A 23055-nucleotide genomic window follows, 5' to 3' on the forward strand; every position below is an offset into this window, starting at 1 on the left:
ACAAATGTAAATATTTTGTGAACAATTAAAGCTTTTAATACTGCACAAATAGCAATGGTATCAGTAAGAAGCATTCTTTACAATTACAGTTATAATAGTCAGTGCATTATAGTCAGTGTATTTCAATAGTAATAATCATTTTTATAATACATTGTAATGGACACAAATCCCAAATTATATTTTTGTTAAACTTTTGCAAACATATTTGATAACCAGACATAAGCTTTCATATGACAAGAAATTCTTCTGAGTGCATTTTTATTGAGATATTTACAGAAATACGAAAACATATGTTTACATATATAATTAGCAATATAAATAACACTGAATATCTCTAAAAATATGCAACTTACAGTGTGAATATCAAAGACAGTTTTCTTCAAGAACATCTAAGGTTTCACCTGATGTCATTCGAGAGTTTGCAAGTCGCTTGGTTTTTGAAGTATTAAATACATATGGAAGTATTGTTTATTTTCATAATTACTAACAAACAGCTAGCAATATTTCAGGTATAGTGTTATATAAATAGACACTGACAATACATTTGCATGTCTTCCACCGTGACATTTCACACTATAACCCTCAACATCTAAAGCTCTCAGTTATGAGAATATGAACATAAATATAAAAATATGACTACTAAGCAACAAACAGTGATTGCTTTCTCTTTTGCAGGACATCCTAGACTAACAATCTCGGTGTCATTTTGTTAATAACTCCTTGCCCTTTCTAATAGTGTCTTTTATTATTTATTTTATTAGCCACTTACTGGTAAGTCACTTAGTTAAACAAGCCAGACACAAAAAATATCTGGATGCTGTGACCCCCCCCCACCACTAGACCAGTAATCAAGAAGCCTCGGTCCTTACCACTGGCACCAGTGGGGGACGTACATTGGGAGGCTGACAACTACACACACAGTATTTCCAGGTACAGCTTTCTGCATCAAGTCCAGTTTCCCCTAAGAGCACACAGAGACTACAGTCAGCCTGGGGCTGGTTTCTCCCTCTTTCTCCAGATCCCCAATAAAACTCCTCAGTGGCATAGCTATAGAGTTGAGATCTCAGCTGAGTGGCCAAGCCAAAACCTCCAGCACCCTCTCTGTCCAACTAGTGCTTTGAGTCCCTGTCAAGTAGCTGATACACACACTCCTTGAGGTTTGATTTACACACACACACATGCACACACACATGCACACACACACACACACACACACACACACACACACACACACACACACACACACACACACACACACACACACACACACACACACACACACCTGGGAAAGGCTGGCACAGGTTTACTAGCTTTGCCCCCTTCTTCCCTGACTATAAGGTAGTTATCACTGCCACCAACCACTCTTTATCAGCTACTTTAAGGCCCTTAACAAAAGGAGTCCAATCTTACTGTGTAATGTTACTATTAGTACAAATGGTAGCTTGACCAAGAGCAAGGCTATTAGGAGTGGCCAACAGTGTCACCAAATAAATATGTAAATACTCTCCGAACTTAAATATCTCTAGACAGATCAGCCACAATGAAAGGTTTAAATGTATTTAATAATAAATATTAAAAGAACAAGAAAATACTCAGTATATATTTACAGTGACAGAAGAGTTCAAAATCACAGAAAATATTTAAAACAACATTGCAGGACAGTCTCAAATAAATAAAAACATCTAAATTAAGCTTTGCTATATTCCTGACTATAGGAGAATTATGCTGTTCCCTAGACTTACTTACTCAGAGCAAGGCAAATGTGTGGCTTGAGTGAATTAACAGTCTTGACAATCAGTCAGTGTTTTTGTCCTGGCAGTCAGAATCCCACTACTTCTATCAGTAAACTCAGCTTTAAAAAAGAATACCCTGTTTTTGATTCACTCTCTGTTGTTGCAAACATTTAAATTGGGTTGTATCAGGCTGTCTGATGCTTCAGCTGCTTTTCAGACTTGCTGGTCCCCTTTTGTTTACGAATGCAGTCAATCTGGAGGGAGTGAATTGCGCCACTGAAGACCATTAGCTGATAAGTAGCAGAATCATCTGTAAGTTGGCCCCAACAGTAGAAATTCATAAACTTGGGTAAAAAACAAGATTCTACGTTTCATAATGCTAAATGTACCCAGTAGCGGCCTTAGGTCAACTGGTGCCCTAGACAAAAGGGCTCCACAGCTCCTCCCACCACACCACCCGGTGCCCCCATCCTGGTCTACCTACACCAAATAAATACTGGAAAGGCACCCCTACTAGAGCGGCACCCTAGGTGGCCACCTAGTTGGCCTATGCCTAAGGCCAGCTATGAATGTACCAACTTTGCTTTTTCCTGAAACAAAAAAACAGTTATTTCTAAATTGCAGAACGCTGCTACATGTATTAACAAGAACTAGTTTAACAAAAATATAAAACAAATATTGTATTAAACTGCATATCAACAGTGTTCTATTTTCATATCTTTCTGCCTGTGATCATATTAATAAGATTGTTTACAATTGTGCCTATTTACCTTTTACATCACTTTAAATGCAGATATTATTAATTTCAATTAACGCTTAGAAAAGAGTTTTAATATACATAACATGCTTTTTTGGTAGTCAAACAACTGACATTTCCAAGACAATATGAGAAATGTGTGGAGTGCATACTCATTTGCTTTTCTGCAGTGCAGGTATACTGGCCCTTTACCAACAGATTCCATACAGTTTGATATTGACATTTTTCCATTTTCACATTATAAGTCAATTTAAATCTACAAAGGAAGGACTGGCTAAAGAGTCACATGGCTTTCTCTTCAAGCAAACTCTACAGGCTAGCTCCAGCTGAAGAGTCCTGTGTTCCCATCTTTTACTTTATACTACTTTAATGACCCTGCCTTCTTCTAACAAAACGGCAGCTGCCTATCTTCTGCCTACATAACTCCCATTGGAGAAGGTGAAGACCTAAAAATCCTATGGGGGGGGGGGGCAGGCAAGTCTTTTTCGAACCTTTGTGTGATCAGCTATTCTGGTGAACAGGTCAGTACCCCTACACTGTTAATGTAGACACAGGTTGCCTCTGTGAAGACCAACTTATTTGAAAATGTCCTGTTTGCAGGAGCAAAGTTTATGTCTTTATCATCTACCATCCACCAGATTGTGCGACAACATACCTACAGAAGTTCACTGAATTCCTGGTTGACTCTTTCTTGAGAAACCAGCATCTAGCAGTCCTTGGTGATGTCAGTATTTGAATCAGTGATGAGTCAGTGACTGTTGTCAAAGAATTCAGTTGTATCATGAAAGGCTTTGGCTTTGCTCAGGTCGTTACCTCTGCATCTTACAGATTGGATCATACTCTGGACTTGATCCTCCTCCTGAATGTGAATACATCCCATGTGGTGAGAGAGCCAATCTCTTAGTCTGACCACTTCCTTAACTGTTTCAACCTGGAGTTCCTATAATGTAGTTATCCTGATCTTGAACTGAGGGTGACTAAATTGACTAACCACATCACTTCCATTTTTTTTTTGTTTTACACTCTTTCATTTCCTTCCACAGGATGATGCTGGCTTCTTTGGTGCACTGATCAATGAATACAATAGGTTGTTGACACTTGAATTTTAGCCCAAAGTAACTCTCACTCTCACTTGATATCTACTAGGAGACAGAAGCTTTGGTTCGACCAGGATCTCCACCTCCTACGTCACAACAAGCACAAGATAGAGCATCATGGGCATCAGACAGGAGTGTGGGGTAAAGACCTGACCTGGATGAGCATTTGCTAAATATCATGCTGAAACAACTTGTAAGGGGAGGCAGCATTCCTGTCCAGAGAGATCTCATCAACAGCTAACTAATCAGCTGTGCTCTTCCATGTGGTGGACAGGTTGCTCAGTCCAAGAGCTCTATTTATTTCACAATGTGAGCTGGCTGCTTGGTTCTTCATTGACAAGATTGCTGCTGTCAGATCCATTCCGATACTGATTGACCCCATGGAAGTTACAGTAGTTTTAGCCTCCCCTTGAACTTTTTCTTGGATGATGTTCAATATTCCCGACTATGATGACTGACAACCAGTGGACTGGATCCTTGTCCATTAAGACTGTTCAGAGCTTCCTTGATATCTTTTGTCCAAGGATATTTCATCTTTTTGTTTCCTGTTTGAGACATGGGATTTCCCTGTGGGGCTAAAAATAGGCTTTTGTTATCTTTATCCTTAAGTAGTCATTTGATCCTGAAATCTTCGACAGTTACTATCCAATTTCCAACCTCCCTTTTTTGAGAAAAGTTATTAAAAAGGTCATGTATAAGCAAGTTGAGACTCGTTTTACAGTCAGCAGGCTCATGGATCTTTTTTAGTTTGGGTTTCACATTCTCAATAATATAGATAGTTGGTGATCTCATAATGGTCCAGTACGAGTGGTACTACATAGTACTGGTCCTCCTGGATCTCTTAGCAGCATTTGTGACTACGGACCATGGCATTTTGAATGAGTATTTATACAGCTACTTTGGTATTTCCTGTATGGTGCTGTAGTGGTTTATGTCATACCTCTCTGGCCTTACTCAAACATTTCCTATGGTACAGACATTTCTTCTTCCTTCTACCCCTTGGAGTGTGGTGCGCCTTAGGGCTGTGTCTTAGCTCCATTATTGTGTGCAGTCTGTATGCTTTCATTGGGAGATCTTATTAGGGTGAGAGGCTTAGTACACCATATGTATGCTGATGATACCAAATACCTAGTTATGACTGTCTTTCCAATAGGATGATGCTACTCCCTTGATGATGATCTTTATGATATACATTCTTTCCTCAATTTTAATCAGTTGAAGTTGAATGCCACTAAGACTAAGGCCATGATATTTCCTGTAACCTTGAGAGAATCTTCTGCCCCTTCATTTCCTAACCGCAGTTTCTATGGTGAAAATAAGCTTCAGTTTGTTGACAAGGTGCATAGTTTAAATGTAATTTTGGACTGCTGGCTCTCCCTTCATGACCAAGTGTCTGCAATTGTAAAATCATCATGTTTCCAGTGGCAAAACATCTCCAGGATTAAGCATGTTAAACCTCAAGCTGATCTATCAGTTGCTGTTCATGCCTTGATCACCTCCTGGCTGAATGACTGCAATGCCCGTACCTGGTACTCCCTACCACTGAGCTCAATTATTTGCAAATGGTACAAAATTCTGCTGACTGGTACCTGTCATTACTAACATATTGCACTTGTTCTGTACAGCCTATACTAGTTTCCAGTTTGATATAGAATAATGTATAATGCCATAGTGTTAATGCATTTATCCATCCATGAGGTTGGTCCACATATTTGAAAGTATCATGCCTTATTGTCCCACTTGGGCCTTGTGCTTCACTTTCCAGGGACTGTTAGTAGCTCCACAGGTAAGTTGTGAGATATCTAGTAATCATTCATTTGCTTTTCAGACTCCTTACCTGTACATCCTTCTAACTTTGTGACTTTGAGAGTGTCTCTATCTTTGGCCAGCTTCTGCAGGTCACTTAAAGCATATTTGTTTGAATTAGTCTTTGATGGTGGGGGATAACCTATATTGTTTTACCATAATGTGTTTACTATTTTTATTTATTTTATTTTTATGTATTTTATTTATGCTTTGTTGATCAAGTTACTTTCACAAGGCCAGTGACCTCTTTTCAAGAGAGACCCAAGGTGATTTTGTACTGACCAGGGAAAATCTGGCCAGGGCACTAAGGAGCATCCCCTACTATATTTTGACAAGTACTGTGGGATATTTTGCATCCACCTGAGCTACCATCAGCTCAGGCAGATGGGACCTTGATTTAGCAGCTCATCTGAAGGACGACACACTCAGGAAAGCAGCACCCCCTTATGCTGCACTGCAGTTCTAATACTGGAAAAGGAATCCATGCATCTGCATTGGGAATAGAATGTCTCTGTTATGTTTTTATTCAGTTTGCATTATATTTGCTACCTTTGTAATTGTTTATTTTTGTATTAAAACACCTAAATAAAGTTGAAGCTGAGGCACAGACAGTTCAGATGCAATTCCTGTTGCCAAACCTCTGCTTTTCAAAGAGGTAGTTTTGGGTGGTAATGGCTGTCCTGTGTTTGTCTGCTCCAAAAAGGCTGAAGTACAATGTCTACTCATGTTTTCCAAGCAGCCATCAGACTCCCTCTTCCTACCAGAGCACCATTCACCTCTCCTAGTTAGTCTGCCCTTAGTTTTTTCAAGTTTCCCATCCCCAGTCCCCACCACTGACTCTATGCTCAAGCAAGTCCTCCCTAAACAACCACGTCCTCCTGACTGCTATATACTAGCAAATCCTTGTTGTCTAGTATAGACCTTTCCTCTCACTTCTCTTTCCACTTTTACTTTTGTACAGACTGACATGTCATTTGTGAACTATATCCTCCACTCTAGTTCACTGTCCTTTGCCAGCCATAGATACAAATCAAACAAACAACGATGGAATTAAACGGCCAAAGCCAAATATTAATTTACCAGTTCAAAGCAGTAAGACAAAAACAATTAAGGCAGCTGAAAAGGCAACCAACGACACAAGCCACTGTCCAGCAAATGTAAACCGAAAATTTATTGTTAAGCAACACACTTTTCTCTGCTTTTCGTCCTGTGTGAATCACAAAACTTCTTCAGACAAATTGTTCTCAAGTGGCAATGCTTATAAATAACTGGTAATTAAACAATTAAGGACCATTGAATAATTAAAACAGCAATTTAGTAAATAAGTAACAAAAAAGCACTTACGTGAATGTATAAAAGCGTCAATACATAAATACACATAATCAAGTAACACTTCTTCCAAAAGAATTGCCCTGTTATAAAACTAAAATTTGTTTTTATTTATAATAAAAATGTTAAAAATATTGAAAATATTAAAAATGTTCTAACCCTAAAATTCTATAGTCAGTATTAAATCAACTAATAAAAGTACCATGAACAGCACTATTAAACAACGTTGGACAATATTATCTAGCTAGACTCTTAAGCCTCAAAATGCACTTAATGGATAAAGAGTCATTTAAGCCAGGAAAACTACTTGCTTCCAAGCAAAGCTGCCAAATTAATTCTAACTTTTCTAATAGCAATGAAAGTTGGCCCCCTCTTACATTCATTGGGACCATATCTATCCCCTTAAAACTGAACTCATGTTGGGGATAGGTTCCTATATGTTTAGCAAAGGCATTCTCACATTTATTTTTATTAAAACAATACTGGTGTTCATACACACGTTCCCGTAACCTTCTGTCGGTTTTCCCGAAATAGAATGCGGACAATGGTTGCACTTAGCTAAGTAAACTATCCCTCTAGTTTGGCAATCAATCGTGTGGTTAATATCAAATTTAGTACTTCCTACAGCAAAGGAGGATCCCATGGTCATGAACCTGCAAAACTTACACATATTACATTTAAACATACCCTTCTTTGTCGTAAATGGTTTGTTGTCCCCCTCCAAAATACCTTTAAGGTTCATACCTCTTCTAAATACAATTCTAGGTTGGTCTGCTAGGCTTTCTCTTATTGTATTCTCATTAGTGAGAAAATGCCAGTTTTTTAATACTATAGATTTAATGTTACTGGCATCAGCACTAAATGTACAAATGAAGTTCTGTTCGACTGGTAAGTTCTCTTGTGTGGGAGGCATAAGTAAGCCGGCATGGCCTAAATTTAAAATTGGTTTGTAAAATCCAGTGTCTCTCTTAATTTGAACTTCATACATCACTTCCAAAACCATCCTAAGGGGGTACCCTCTTTTAATAAACATGTCCTTTAATCGGTCACATTCCAGCAGAAAGTCATCATTTCTAATAACCATTCGGGCTGCTCAAACTAATTGTCCTTTCACGACTGATTTCTTCTGTGACAAGGGATGACAACTTGAATAATGGAGAAAGGCATTAAAGTAAGTCTCCTTCCTGAAAATTCTGGAGACATAACAGCCTTTACTACAGTCTTTAGAAAGTGCCACATCAAGATATGCTATCCCTTCGGCGCAAAAGGAAGATGTGAACTGTAGAAATGTAGTGGTGGAATTAAAGTATGATAATAAATCTGCTGCCTGAGAAAAATCCACTTCAAACAAGATAAATATATCATCCAAAAAGCATGGATAAAAATGAATTCTTTTGGACACATCAATAGTATTGTTAAATAACACAAATTGGTTCTCCCAATGTGCCATCACTAGGTTGGCAAAGCTGGCCCAACAAGGTGATCCCATCGCTACGCCAACCTACACAGTTTGCATTATATTTGCTACCTTTGTATTTGTTTTTTTTTGTAATAAAACACCTAAATAAAGTTGAAGCTGAGGCACAGACAGTTCAGATGCAATTTCTACTGCCAAACCTCTGCTTTTCAAAGGGGCAGGTTTGGGTGGTAATGGCTGTCCTGTGTTTGTCTGCTCCAAAAAGGCTGAAGTACAATGTCTACTCACATTTTCCAAGCAGCCATCAGACTCCCTCTTCCTACCAGAGCTCCATTCACCTCTCCTAGTTGGTCTGCCCTTAGCTTTTCCAAGTTTCCCATCCCCAGTCCCCACCACTGACCCTATGCTCAAGCAAGTCCTCCCTAAACAACCACGTCCTCCTGACTGCTATATACTAGCAAATCCTTGTTGTCTAGTATAGAACTTTCCTCTCACTTCTCTTTCCACTTTTACTTTTGTACAAACTGACATGTCATTTGTGAACTATATCCTCCACCCTAGTTCACTGTCCTTTGCCTGCCATAGATACAAATCAAACAAACAACGATGGAATTAAACGACCAAAGCCAAATATTAATTTACCAGTTCAACCAATTAATTATTTTCAGGCCAATTCAAGCAACATTCACAATGATCTTTTACTTGTAGTTTTTATTTTAGACATTTGCTAACTGGTTAAGCCCACTGGACAAAATGTCTGTTTTCATGTGCAATCGGAGAACACTGTCCAGTTAAGTGACTTGCTCAGAGTCGTACAATAAGGAAATGGAGGGTACAGGAAACATATTCTTAACAGCCTTAATCTCCTGCACTAACTGCCAGGTGGACAGCACTGACTTGTACATCTACAAGGTTGATTGTACTGCATATAATCTTGCCTTTTACCAACAGATTCCATAGCATTTCCATATTAAAATTCATTCATGTTTCACATCAAAAGCTTCATCAAATCTACCAAGGCAGGCCTGGCCAAATAGTTACTTATCCGCCTTGTGGGAAGACTGACTAAACATTTGCACTTTCCTCTCCCCATCTTTATTTTCTCCTCCGTTATCAGTCCTGACTTCCTCCACAGCAGGAAGGATTTTACCCCCACTTTCTGTCAAGCACAGCTCTGCGCATACCTGCTACAGACTTTCTTCATGAAACCCCCATGCCTTGTTTTGGTAAATGAACTCCATTCTTGTAATGCAGTGCTGGCCTTTTGACTTTAATTCTCAGGTGAAATATATTGATGCCATCCATTTTGGCCATCATTTTCCCCTCTGAATGTGTTGTCTCCTGTTTTCCATTTCTGTTGCTCACATGGAAGCAGAGCTGTACCAGATCAGTCCCTGAACTACTTCTGACAAGACCAGGCTTACCCAAGGCCATTTTGCTACCATGGTCTGTAAATCCTGCCTTATGCAATTGTCTATATATTTTCTATCAGCACCTAACACAAATCATTTCCTTCCGAAGCACTTTTCATGTCAGGTATGACACTTGTTGATGCCTTTTCATGTCTGACACTCCCATCTAATAGATAGTTGACTGGCTGTGACTGAAAATCATGTTGGCACCCAGTCTTCTTTGCTAGAGCCACTATTTCAATTTTGTGATGTATGAGTGACCCACTTTGTGGATGTTCTTTGTGCTTTGCCTTTGGATGAAACAGAAAAGAAAGAGTTTGTCTTTGGATAAACCGAAAAGAAAGAGTTAAAGCAGCAGGCCACATAAGTCAACCTTATAAACTCTAAATTTCTACTTGCCCAATTTCCTAATGCCATCTGCTAATCCCCTCTCCTGCTGGCGGTGTGATGCCACCCGTATCTGTCTGTTAGCATCTGGCCTTATGGATACTATGTGCTTATGCAGAGCTGCTTTATACAGACATGGTGTGAGTGGAACATGCTGGTGGTTAAAAATGGGCCTTGCTTATCCCCTTTCATGTCCATATATTGGTATACAAAGAATGCAATTACTTATATTTCAGTGTTGCTCCTCTTGCCATTATAACCTTACCCATTGCTTCCTGGCCTCCCTTCTTTGACCTCAGTACATGTGAACATATCATGTCCTCTGACATTTTAGCAACAGGATATGGCAAGATTATAGGGTGCTCTGGTACCTTACCTAGCAGTACCAGTTCCCAAGCCCTGAATGTACCACACATGACTGTTGGAAAACACACCTTGAAAAGTAATGTCCTGCACATCAAATCTCAGGTAACACAGCCCATTGGTCCTCAAACATTTGGGGGGCAATTGCCCATCTCCTGCCCCTTCTTATAAAGATTATGTTGTCTATCATTTTAACATTTTCCTTATCTAAAATGTGATTGGGGTATCCATACAATCCATGACCTTCTGGAACTAACCATTGTCTATCATGCACATTCTCCTTGTCCCATAACCCAGCCCAGCCTTGAGCTTTAGCAGATTAGGTACTTGTTCCACTAGAATGGACCATCTTACTAGCTACCTGTGTATCTGTCTGGCTATCATAAAATGGTGCATCCTTTGCTTGTACAGTGGCCTGGTACATGGTGACTGTGAGTAAAGTATTAGTCTCCACTTTTGTGTGTTCATAGCCCCCCATAAATGTCAAGTTATCTCATTATAGACTATTACCATTTCCACATTGACCTCTTGAATTGAGTTTACTGGCAGAAAGGAACTATCCATTCTGCTAACGTGTACAGCTCTAATGGTTTAATCCAAAGTAACATAGTGTGAAATGACGCATTAGCCTGACCATAGTACTTCTCCCCAAAATGGTTAATTCTGTTCACCCCCTCTGTGTTATCTGATCTGAGGTAAACGAGTTGGGTTCTCATTTGCTCACCCTAAAGTTCCACACCTACCAGTGCTGAGAAAATGCTACCGTCATAATGCACCATAACCCTCTATTACCCTTGTCTTATTGCCATTGTTCACTAAACTGTCACCCCTTCACATACCCCCAAACCCAATATTTTTGTCATGTTGATGTACAGGTTTACATGAAATCCTTGTACTGTATTCTGCAGTACAGTGATTTTATTGAGATTCGGGTGGAAAATTAACCTTACAACTGTGTTTTTCCTCTCTATGTGGTTGCAGACAACCTGCCCTTGTCACTGCTGGTCTCCTTATGAAAGTCCTTTCAAATAGGGTTTACCCTTCATGCATAGTTCAGTAGTTGTGTCAATGCCTGCAGCTTGTCTTAGTGTCTTCTTCTTTGCTTCTACCACCTCACATAATGTCTGTTGTAATCTGGCCACTTCCTCCTATGGTAGGTGACACAATCATTCCATGCTGGTTGTTTTATGTGGCTAAGAACAAAGTCAAAGGACCGTTTGACTTGTTTTTTGTAAGTGGGACCCTAAGCCCCTTACAAACATCCTTGAAAGCCTAAAGTGGCCTCTGGCAGAAGTCATTCTGGTAGCATAGTATGTTGCTACCACCTGTTACCTGTGCTATAATCCAATGTAAGTATGCACTATATTTTTCAAATACCGCATATGCAACTGACCGTCCCATTTGTGTACATCTACTCATGTAGTATTAGCTTTATCACCAGCAATTGCCACGGTGGTGCAGCGGTTAGCGTTGTCGCCTCACAGCAAGAGGTTCTCCTTTTCGATTCTCGGCTGGAGTGCCTTCTGTGTGGAGTCTGCATGTCCTCCCCATGGTCGAGTGATGTTGCAGGTAGGTGCATGTGTGAATGGGTGTGCCTTCTTTGAAGGTTGGGTGTCAGGCTGGCAACTCAGCACCATAAAAATCCACTACCAATCATTAGCAGACCGGAGTTCCTCTGTGGCGACCTCTAACCGGGAAAAGCCAAAAGGCATTACTTTTATGAATAGAAGCCTAAATGTTACCTCAGTGCTCCCTTTTGCCTCTAAGGCCCCCTTTCCTTTTGACTTGACCTTCTAAAGTGCCACAACAAATGGTGGGGTTTATATTAGAAGACCGAATGTTTAGGTGATCGAACCCCTAAACATCGATCTTCTAATATCGAAAGCAAAAAACGGCGAACAGACAATTTAATATAGGGAAAAATTTCCCTTGGCTGTTCGCCGGCATTTTCTGTTTCCCTACTGTTGAGTGATCTCGGAGTTGGTATATTTAGTTAGGGGTGGTGTGGGGGGCACAATCCCCCACTTAATTTAGATGTAAAGTAATGTTTTTTGTGTTGTGGCCGAGGGACGTGTTTCCCCTGGTATGTTCGACATTGTGTGGTTTGATATTAGAAGATCGATGTTTAGGTGTTCGATCACCTAAACAATTGGTCTTCTAATATAAACCCCAAATGGTGAGTATGTTGAAAATGGTTTCTGGGCAGAGATGACTACGTATCAGTTTTGGATATTGTTGGATCATATGGTGAAGGCAACCACATTCTGTATGTGTTTTGAACAGCAGTAGGGTGACAAACTGGTGTTTTCATTCCATGGCTCAAGGTAGTAGAAACTGTGGCCAGAAACCTTCCACATAATTTGGAGAAGTAACTGTAACATGTATATCTGATGTCCATAGTTAAAAGACTATGGTCCTTCTGTGCAGATATGACACATGAAACAGTGTATGCCTTGGTATGGTGAAGCCCTCTTGCTCCACCTTAATAATGAGTGCTAACCCTAGCCCTAACCCTGCACCTAAGCCTAACCATGCACCTTACCTAAAAAAAACTTTCTGTAACACTGCCAACTAAAAAAAATGTTCTGTAACACTGCCACTGCACAAGACAGCCAGATACTCAAAACACACACACACACACACACACACACACACACACACACACACACACACACACATAAAACACTAAATCTGTTCCCTTACCTGAGCCTTACTATAACCCTAACCAGCAAACACTCAGTCATACACCAAATCTATCCCCTTACCTAACCATGCACAAACACACACACACACACACACACACACACACACACACACACACACACACACACACACACACACACACACACACACACATTAAATATGTCCCTACTGTAACCCTAACATGCAAACATTCATTCACAGACTTGCATCCCTACAAAATTATTATTATTATTATTATTATTTTTGGTTCCCCCTTGCCTTCCTACACCAGTGCCATTGTCCAGCACCATGGCTGGCCTCTGGACTCTCTCAGTATTAAGTCTGGGGCTGCCACAGAGCCTAAGGATATTCTGGATGGTTGTGCCATTGAATCTTCCACTGTAGATTTTTTTTATTTATGACCTCCCCCTTGTTTCCCCCCTCCCTTGCTTTTGTCTGTTTATATCCAAGGACTACTCCCTTGTATAGATCCATTCTACCCACAGGAAATGTCTAGAAGAACACTGTCTCTCCTTGGAATGGGTATGCCTATTCCTCCCAACCACCACCTCAGACAACTGAGCCAGTAATTGAACTCTGGTCACCTGGGCTATGGTTTATCCTGCTACTTCGCAGCACTGGCTCAAATGTGCAAGTCTTAGTTCAAACAATGTGCATGTAAGGATGAGGGTGAAGTCAAAAAGGATGGCAGCCTTTTTGAAACACTAGTACTATATTATTGTTTCATAGTAAGAATGTACCAGTTTAGTGGTTATTTGGCTTTACAAACCAGTTCTGCACACAAAAACAATTTAATTTGTCAAAATTCTTTTTTTTTAGTCAGAGGTAAAAAGGACCTCTGTCAATAGGGATGTCTTGTGTGAAATTTTACAGTTAAAAATAGCAAAGTTTAAAACAATATATGTAATACAAGATATATATAAGATGTGTTTTTTTCCACTGTTTTATTCGTATTTCTTAACCTCTGGGTATAATTTACAAATTGGTTTGCTTGCACTCAAAAGAAGAAATGTGTTATAAAAATGTACTGTTTTCCCAATGAGTTACTCAGAGTTGTATAACCATAGTTGTGGTCACTCATATTCTGTCACTGACAATTTTACAGTTGGTAGCTGTAAGGCAGACTGTCAGTGATGCCCTGGCAGGCTGTCAGTTAGGATAACTATGCCAATGTCTGAGCACAACTTCCTAGGGATATCGAATCTAATACTTTCAAATGGTTTTAGGTGGTATAGGGGTTACTAATCTAATACTTCCAGACAGTTTTAGGTGGTAATCATGGAAAAACAACATGAGGAGCCACAGAGAATGGCAGGGACACTGCAGGGTATAGCAATAGTCAATCAAAGAGTTACTAGCGGCTATAGCAACACGACACTAGCCAATCACTAAGTTTCAGCAACTCAAGACATAATATTAGTGTGTTACAGTGTCATCGGTGGCAGCCCATAGGCTGCATTTCCTTCATCCTGCACTAGCCCTTACCTCTGTTTTGATTGCTAGATCTACCTTTGCCCCTTTCAATAATCTACGGAGTTGAGACAATTCTTGCATAACAATACTTAAAGATAGCAGAATAGACAAGATGAGATAAAAACACGTACAGCTCATTGTGAGCTCAGCTGCTCACACATCTAACTCATATACAAGTCAAAGTAAACTTTATTGTCCATCAGATATACACAGCAGTGCAAACTGAATGAAATTACAGTAGACAGTCAATTATCTGAACTAATTGGGACATAGGATAGTTTGGATAATCAAACTGTTCGGATAGTCAAACATATAATTGAACCGGATAAAAAAAATCTTCTAAAATGGACCCCTAAGGGACTCCACTGGTTACGTTCATGATCTCTGAGAATGCACTTCTACCCTCACTGTATGAGTTCTCTCCCTCAGCCAGGTTGCTATGCAACCAACTACATAGGGATCAGTTTGGAGTACATTTAGCTTGTTAATTATGTTAGCATGTGGTATGGTATCAAATGCTTTGGCAAGGTCAAAATATGCTGTATGGACAGTGTGACCACTTCCACAGCTTTTGTTACTGTCTCAGATCAAATCATTTTATATGATTCATTAGCTATGGCATACCCTTAACAAAGTCAAACTGCTGGGGGTCAAATCTTATAAAAATTTTAATATTGCAGTTTTTCTGGTCAGTCATTAAAATGTCTGTCATTAATTTGTGATTGCAATCTTCAATGACTTGTCAAAAAACTACAAAGTTTATGAGGGACAGACCAAAAATATGAGTCAAACACTTGTTCATTCTGCAAAATTGCAGACAGTTGATTTGTATGTGCTCTGACTCAAATGTCAGAATGTCATGTGTGTGCTACAGCCATTGTGAAATCTTACAAGGTATTTGTCCATGTAATCCATCATCTCCCTGACTAACAGATCTAACTCAAGTGTTCATTTAACCCTCTGGAGAAAGTTGTGGTGGTTGGAAGAATACCTGAAATACAGTCATCATTCTGGGGGGGGGGGGTTGAGCTTAGAATCTGGTATAATATTAAGTGAGTTACATGCAAAAACTTATTTATTCTTCTTTGTGGCACAGAATCAGGTATAAGTTCATAGCTCAAAGATTTGTGGTATTACACAATGACACCTCACTCAGCCAGACTGTTAGAAACCCCCTACACAATCAGTCTTACAAAACATGATGGCTACTCCACTCACACCACTGCATTGTTAGTCTCAGGTTCATAAGGGTATTGCATGACCAGAAACTGCAGCAAAAAGTAGCTTTAGACATTTGTTCCAGCTGGTATACCTAAGCGTATCTGGAATGCTACGAGGTAACATTTATTCAGCACTACCAGTTATCAGTTTCATTGAGATTCTAAATAATGTTCGTTAGCTTGTGTCACCTGCAGTGTTGTTTATTTAACTTATTTTATTTTTCTTGTAGACAACTCCCTAGCTACAAAGACTGGTGGATGCTTCCCTGGCAAAGCTCAGGTAAAGTTGGCAAGTGGTGAAACCAAAGCATTATCTGACCTTCACGTCAGTGACTGGATTTTAACAGCTGACAGTGCAGGACGTCTTACACCAACTATAGTCTTGCTTTTTCTGGACATTGATCCTAAGAAAAGGACATCTTTTATAGTTTTAGAAACAGAGGAACCAAAAAGAAGACTACAGCTGACACCATCTCACTTGCTTTTTATATCCAAAAACAGATCAAAAAGTATGGAAACTTTCCAGCCAACTTTTGCCAGTCGGGTGCAAATTGGTAACTTTGTGTTGGTCTATAAAGAAGGGCATTTTATACGACCTGCTAGAATAATTAATGTTTCCACTGAAGAAGACATTGGAGTGTATGCTCCACTAACATCCCATGGCACATTACTAGTCAACGAAGTGCTTGCATCAAACTATGCTGTCATAGAGAAGCACCAATGGGCACATCTGGCATTTGCACCATTTAGATTCTTCCACTCACTTGTCTCATCTCTTCCTTCATTTCTTTCCCCCCCTGTTAATATCACACAAGAGGCAGGAGTTCATTGGTATTCCCGCTTCCTGTATAAATTGGCTAAGGTGGTTTTGGATGAAGAGCTGTTTCATTCATGAATTGTGTCTGGTGTCACAGGTTCAAGAGGAACGCAGCACATGTGGTACCAGTATTTCAGCTTTAAGGTATAAGCTGTGCCTGTCTGGTTGCTATGTTTGAATCGTGCAATGTGGACAGGGTTAGAACACAGTATATTCTGTGCAAATAAGCTGCAGGAAAGGTGTAATATGATTCTACATAAAAGTCTGCATCAGAGAACATTTTGTTTTCAATCTAGGCAGGTGGCATGGCCAAACTTTCTCTGCACCAATTCACTTTTTATCACTAGCCTTCACTGTTAGCAAGACAGTGGCTGCCACGCCGAAGGTGCTAAGAAGCAGTAATTAGTAATTCATAACCTTCAGATCAATGACTCAGCCCTAGGAAAATACTGAGACCAAGCCCCATATGCATCAACACTGCTGGGTACTGTAGTAACTATCTGAAGGTAACATTGTACTAGGAATGGTAGAGTGTTTTTAAAAATCTGCATTTTTGCTGTTTTGGCTAATAAAAAGGGATGCACAGTTAACAGAGAGCTTTGTAACCCCAGAAAGAATTCTTATAACCAGTTGCCTTTTCAGTACACAGAGATAAAGCCCTAATTGTGCTGGCCAGGGATCATTTAGAACCCAAGCACTGGAGGAGCCATAGTTAATGAGGAGGGGTAGGCTTGAGTCCCTGAAACTGGCTTATCCATGCTATGAAGAAGGAAGGTGGCCCAATCTTTTGCATTACTAATACTTGGTGAATATTTTATTAAGATAGCACATGGAACGAGGTATGCACTCTGACCTTCTGGACTACCAAACAGTCCATAGCACTGTATGTGAATGGGGCATGCATGCATCACTGAGCCAGTTTTGCAGGCCCCCCCCCCCCAATCAGCAGCCCTCAGTTTAGGCCACTGGGTGGGGTTGAGGGCTACAAACCTAGGAGAAAAACTCTTGTCTCTGTAGGATAATTGCCAGGGATCCCCAACTCTCACCTAGCTTGAACACCTGGAATGGGGCAGGAAATGGACCACTAAAAGATAGGAGCACTCAGTGGCTGCAGGGATAGAGGAGAAAAACAGAGAGAAATGTATTTTTGTAACCACCAAAGATTTCTTTGATATTATGTATTATTTTTCAGCAAAGGCATCAGAGATTGATATAACAAATTTGGTTTTTCACAGGTGGCTGATTTTCATCTATGGTTAACCACTGTTCACAAAAAAATCAAGTTTCCCTGTTTCCACAAGTTTAGCATAATATCACTGTTGGGCATACTTCTCAGGAAAGGGTGTTACCCTTTTCAAGATCGAGAAAACTGGGGATGGCCTCTAAGGCTATGCTGTCCTGTGGCATATTTTGAGTCACTCAAAGACTGTGAAAGTAATGGTGAATCACATCTCTGCTATTCTTCCGTGGCTTGGTAGTTATTCCCCCCCCCCCCCTCTACAGTCCTCCCCAAGTTATAGACATAAAATGATGACAAACTGGGTTCACACTACCACATAAAAATCTTAAGATATCGATTGTGCTTTCTCCTCCAGTATCATCACCAAGACTTTTCTGTCCTCCACCATCTGGAAGAGGTTTGACAGTGATACCCATATCCCTCCAACCTTGGGTGAAGTGTAATTCATAACATTTTCAGCCTCTCACTCCTGTCCCAGCCCTTTGTTTACCTGTATTAGTCAGTGGCATCTCAGTCAGAATCCATCCTTCTATAGCAGCAAGCCAGATTTCAGCAGGTTTTAAAACCTGATTGTATTCTGTATCGTTGTTGGGATTCTATTTAATAAGTATTACCGTACCTTAATAGTTTACCATTTCGTGGGTCATTTCTCTTTAACTGTACTAAGTAAAATTTACTGGCTAAGCATCTCCTCCCTGGAAGTTGTGGGTGTACTGTCTGGATGGGCGGTAAGGGTAAAACTTAAAAATAATGGCATTTGTAGTAAATGACAGCTGTTAAACCAGATAAGAAGTCATAATCTGAAATCTGTTAAATCAGCATTTTACTTACAGTGAACTGCAGAGAGACTGCAGACAACCGGTTGTTGTAATACATACTGACTCTGATCTTATCTGCTACTGTTTTGTCTTTGTGACATGCTTTTCTTCCATTCTTTTCAAAAAGCCCCATTTAGTTTCCTGTAGAAACCAGCTTTACATATAGCAGTTTGTACAGCTGCATTGATTGCAGAGGAGTATATCTTCCCACTTTCACTAACTGGCAAGGTAGTAAACAAACCTGTTGGCAAAAGTTAAATTGTAAACATGTGTGATATTAATCAATAACGGATTTGAAACTGGATGGGGTTATAAATTTAGCTGTTCGTTATGTAATCACTTAGCTTATTACTGAAAAGCTAAAAGTCTGAATCCATCTGGTTGCAGCTCAGATATTCATAGTTTGCTGGTACTTCATTATTAATAAATTATTAATAAATTATTAATAAAACTTGCTTCATGGGTATAGTGCCCCTTTTGTAGCTAAGATGCTGCACCTTAAACATGGTTTCTCAAGGAACACTGTTTTAATAAGCAGATGGCACAATATGAGGTACACAGGGTCTTGCTTCCATGTATGAAATCAGTAAGCATTTTGGAAGTACAGGGTTTCACTTTAAACAATATCAGTCAGCGATCATGTGAGAGATGGGACCTTTTTTGCTAAGTTGTTAATATACCAGTATGGGAAGCACACAATTTCACCAATTAAGACTGATTAATATATCTTGGTAAATGAAATGATTCATTAATGTTTCATGCATAGGATTTGATGTAAATATGTTCATTCCATACTGCAAAAAAACACAAGACTATGCTATAAATTTTAGGATTTTGTTGTAAAGAAATATGACTCACCAATGTGGAATATAGGGTCGTCCAGTATATAAGTCATCTCACTTTTCTGGGAAATAAGCAATCCTAAATTATTGTAGCTGCTTTAAATAATGACAATATGCATGTATTTTTTTTCCTTGAACACAAGGAAGAAATCATGAGAAACATGTAGGAAAGCACCACTGAAACAATTAACCCTGAGTTCCAGGTAAAAGCACCCATAAAGTAGAATTATGCTTTATTCTAGAATAATTTTGAGGTGTGATACTAGTATGAGACCTATTAACACCCTCCTTTATGGGGACAGTAACAGTGACAGTTGCATTAAATCAAGCCTTGAAACCTTCCTTCTCTAGCCAGCTATGACACCCAGATTACTCAAGGACCTTGCAATGCTATAGCTGGTATTTCTGTCCTAATTATCAGAATTATACCCCTTATCAGTACTTTTTGTTAAAACTGAAATCACCCTAAAGAACTCTTTAATAACTACAGTGTTTGAAAATTACTCCATAAACTATGCAAAACTTAGGACTTTAATCTAGAATGGGGGAATCCATTTCAATGCATGATGAAACAGCTAATTATAATGTGGAAAGAAATGACTAACACATAAAGGATTAGGTCAATGTCAGAAAACTCCATAAATATTTGTAAGGCAAACAGTCCAAAACCATCTCCAGAAGGCAAAGTGAAGCTCAAGTACCATTTTATAACTTTAAATAATTATAACATACATAAAATAAAAATGAAGGCTACAAAGCAGTCAGTAAAATAACACTTGTATAAAATTGCTGGCTTTTGAACTATATAGTACACTTGCCCTTCTTCCTCATGAAATGATATTTGTGATTCATTTTGTCTTTGGGTGCCATTTTATCCTGGCAGTGTTAGATGATTTTCAAAGCCAATTACACAAGATTAAAGTTATGTGGAAGTACCTGACCCGATGAAGTGTTTTTTATGCCACAATCTGTGATATTGAGTCACTGATCCATACCTGTTATTTACCCACAGATGAAAGCTTACTTTTTGGTCATCTGAGGCAAACTACCAGTTTATGCAGGTATGATTAGAAAAAGAGCTAGTACTGTAATGCATGCTATGGTGTGTGTATGTGTGTGTGCATTGGGGGGGGGGATTAATAATATTGAAAATATATGTACAAACTGTCTGTTAAATTGGGACAGCTGGATGGGTTTGTAAAGAAATGCTCTGTATTATTTCTGTTTTCCTTCTTGCATGGTAAAGACCAAAAGTACTTGGAAGTGCAGACAACCGTTTCCAGGTAAATGTCATCGTTTTTACTTCTCAGATGCATTTTTGTGTTGAATTGTACTGTTAGGCAGGCAGGATTAACTAATGACCTTGACAATGCTGACAAATAAAAAAGAAGGAATACACTCCAAGAGGGATATAATCTATTGTATTTGACATTTTAATAAATACTGAGAATATATTTTTCTACATATATAACTTTTAAGAAATCATTCCTTGGATTATGTAAACTTGTATTTTAAAAAAAGTCTTGTCGTTTTAACCTAATCTGGCCTGGTCCAGCTAAAGTTTATTTTTCTACTCATAAATTGTAATATAATTTTGTTTTGGAATTGTTTAATTTGACTGGAAATCAGATATTATTTGTAATATCAGCAGGTTAAAACTCTGTTATTTTAATGTTTATTGTTAATTTAATGTTTTTGTTTCTTTAATAAACCAATTCCAGTATTTGTGGTATAGAGATTTTTCTTTTCGGTGTGTGAGTGTATAAACACATTGCAGAAAACATTCATAAAACTGATTTTTATGTTTGGCACACTAGGACATAGCACTGCATTACTGTACTGCCACCTGATGAGCTCTTACAGCGCCGTACATGGGAGGCTAAAACAAAACATAATCAGGCTGCATGTGGTACCAGGATCTGCTGACAGTCACATTACTGTTACTGTATTAAGTAACTCAGTTGTTTATTTGCTTGATTATGATCATGGGGTAAGACCCAACATGTACTTCTGTTTTCAGATGCGATTTACAGGTACTAAGTTGTTATCTTCTTAATGAGACCCTGCACACTTGAATGGGGAAGGATTGAAACCAAGGTCTTCAGACTGCAGTTCATACAAAGTCCATCATTGTTCTCAGCAGGATGCCATCTCTGACTTGCTGGCTCTTTTTATTGCACAGACTGTTCATTATCCTTTAATGCCACATGCAACAGCTCAGCCAGCTGGCTGTAGTGGCTATAGTTTAATTCAACCACATAGTACCTTAACCCTGGTTGTATGATGTACGTATTCCTTATATAAAACACTGTTGAAGATTGTAATAAACTAAACTGTATTTTTATTTGTGTGGGTTATTTGTCAGGAATCATTGTCACAGCCCCTTACTTGTTTAAGGATATAGGGTAAAACCAGGTCTATATTAGTTCACCGAAATGTCATTCTGGTAAACAACTAATCATCGACCTGTAAACAGTAAAAATTGCATCAGCAATTCGCTGACTTTACTAAGGGCAACAAAATGGTTGCCCAAAGTACAACACACCAACATACAGTTAAATCAAACCACCTAAGTGGGGGTCTTTGCCCCCGACACCCCTCCAAACTATATATACCAACTCCGAGATTGCACTACAGTAGAGAAAAGGACAAAGTTTTGTACTTGTCCTTTGTGCTTTGGGCAACTATTTCATTGCCCTTAGTGTACTCAGTGAATCGCTGAAGTGAGTTTCTCTGATTACGGGTTGATGATTAGGTGTTCGTCAGAATGCCATTTCGGCGACCTAATATAGACCCGGTAAAACCCTAACCTAAATATTAACTAACTAGCTAACTACACAAGTAAATGAATGCTGCTAATGATATAATTGTTAACACAAAATTATTTTCCCGGACAAAGAATGCAGCTTTTATACCAGTCTCTGAACTTTATAAACTATCATCTGTATCATCTCATACCTTTTAGGGTCTCATTTAATATTTAAAATACTAGTGATCTATCTTTCCAGCTGTGATGCCCATACCCTGGCCCAGCAATCAAGGAGCCTCAATCCTCACCACTAACACCATATAATATAATAATATAATATAATAACATATGAGAGGAAAGGATAGCAAATTCACACAGTAAAGTGCAATTTCCCTTAAGAGCACACAGAGATCACAGTCAGTCCGGGGCTGGTCGCTCCCTTGCTCCCAGGTCCCCAATAAGACTCTCCACTGGCAGAGCTATAGGGTCCAGATCTCAGCCAGCTGGGCAAGCTAAAATCTCCAGCACCCCCTCTGTCCAACCAGTGCTTCATGTCCAAGTAGCTCACACACACACACATACACACACACACACACACACACACACACACACACACACACACACACACACACACACACACACACACACACACATACACACACACACACACTTTGAGATAAGAGTTTATACAACCACACAGACACTTCTGGGAAAGGCTGGCACATTTCCAGCTGTGCCCCTTTTACCCAGACTGTACAATAGTACCACTTGCCACCACCCAGCTAATATTTATCAGCTACCCAAAGGCCTTTAAAATGTCCGGTTATTACTGCGCAATATTATTATTCAATTGGTAGTATAGCCCAGGGCTAAAGCTATTAGAGTGGCCTTG

The 23055-nt window shown here is 39.3% G+C and overlaps 1 protein-coding gene across 1 annotated transcript in view; it reads left to right on the plus strand.

Annotated features, from left to right (window-relative positions):
• Window positions 1-21153, plus strand: part of DHH (desert hedgehog signaling molecule) — a 305904-nt gene extending 284751 nt beyond the window's left edge. The window contains exon 3 of the mRNA XM_044083779.1: window positions 15928-21153. Coding sequence (XP_043939714.1) covers window positions 15928-16592 — 665 coding nt within the window. The 3' untranslated portion in view covers window positions 16593-21153. The remainder of the gene's footprint in view (window positions 1-15927) is intronic.
• Window positions 21154-23055: the final 1902 nt, after the last annotated feature.

Source organism: Protopterus annectens, chromosome 9.part0, assembly GCF_019279795.1.
Source record: "Protopterus annectens isolate FY-2018-M chromosome 9.part0, PAN1.0, whole genome shotgun sequence".
Lineage (NCBI taxonomy): Eukaryota > Metazoa > Chordata > Ceratodontiformes > Protopteridae > Protopterus > Protopterus annectens.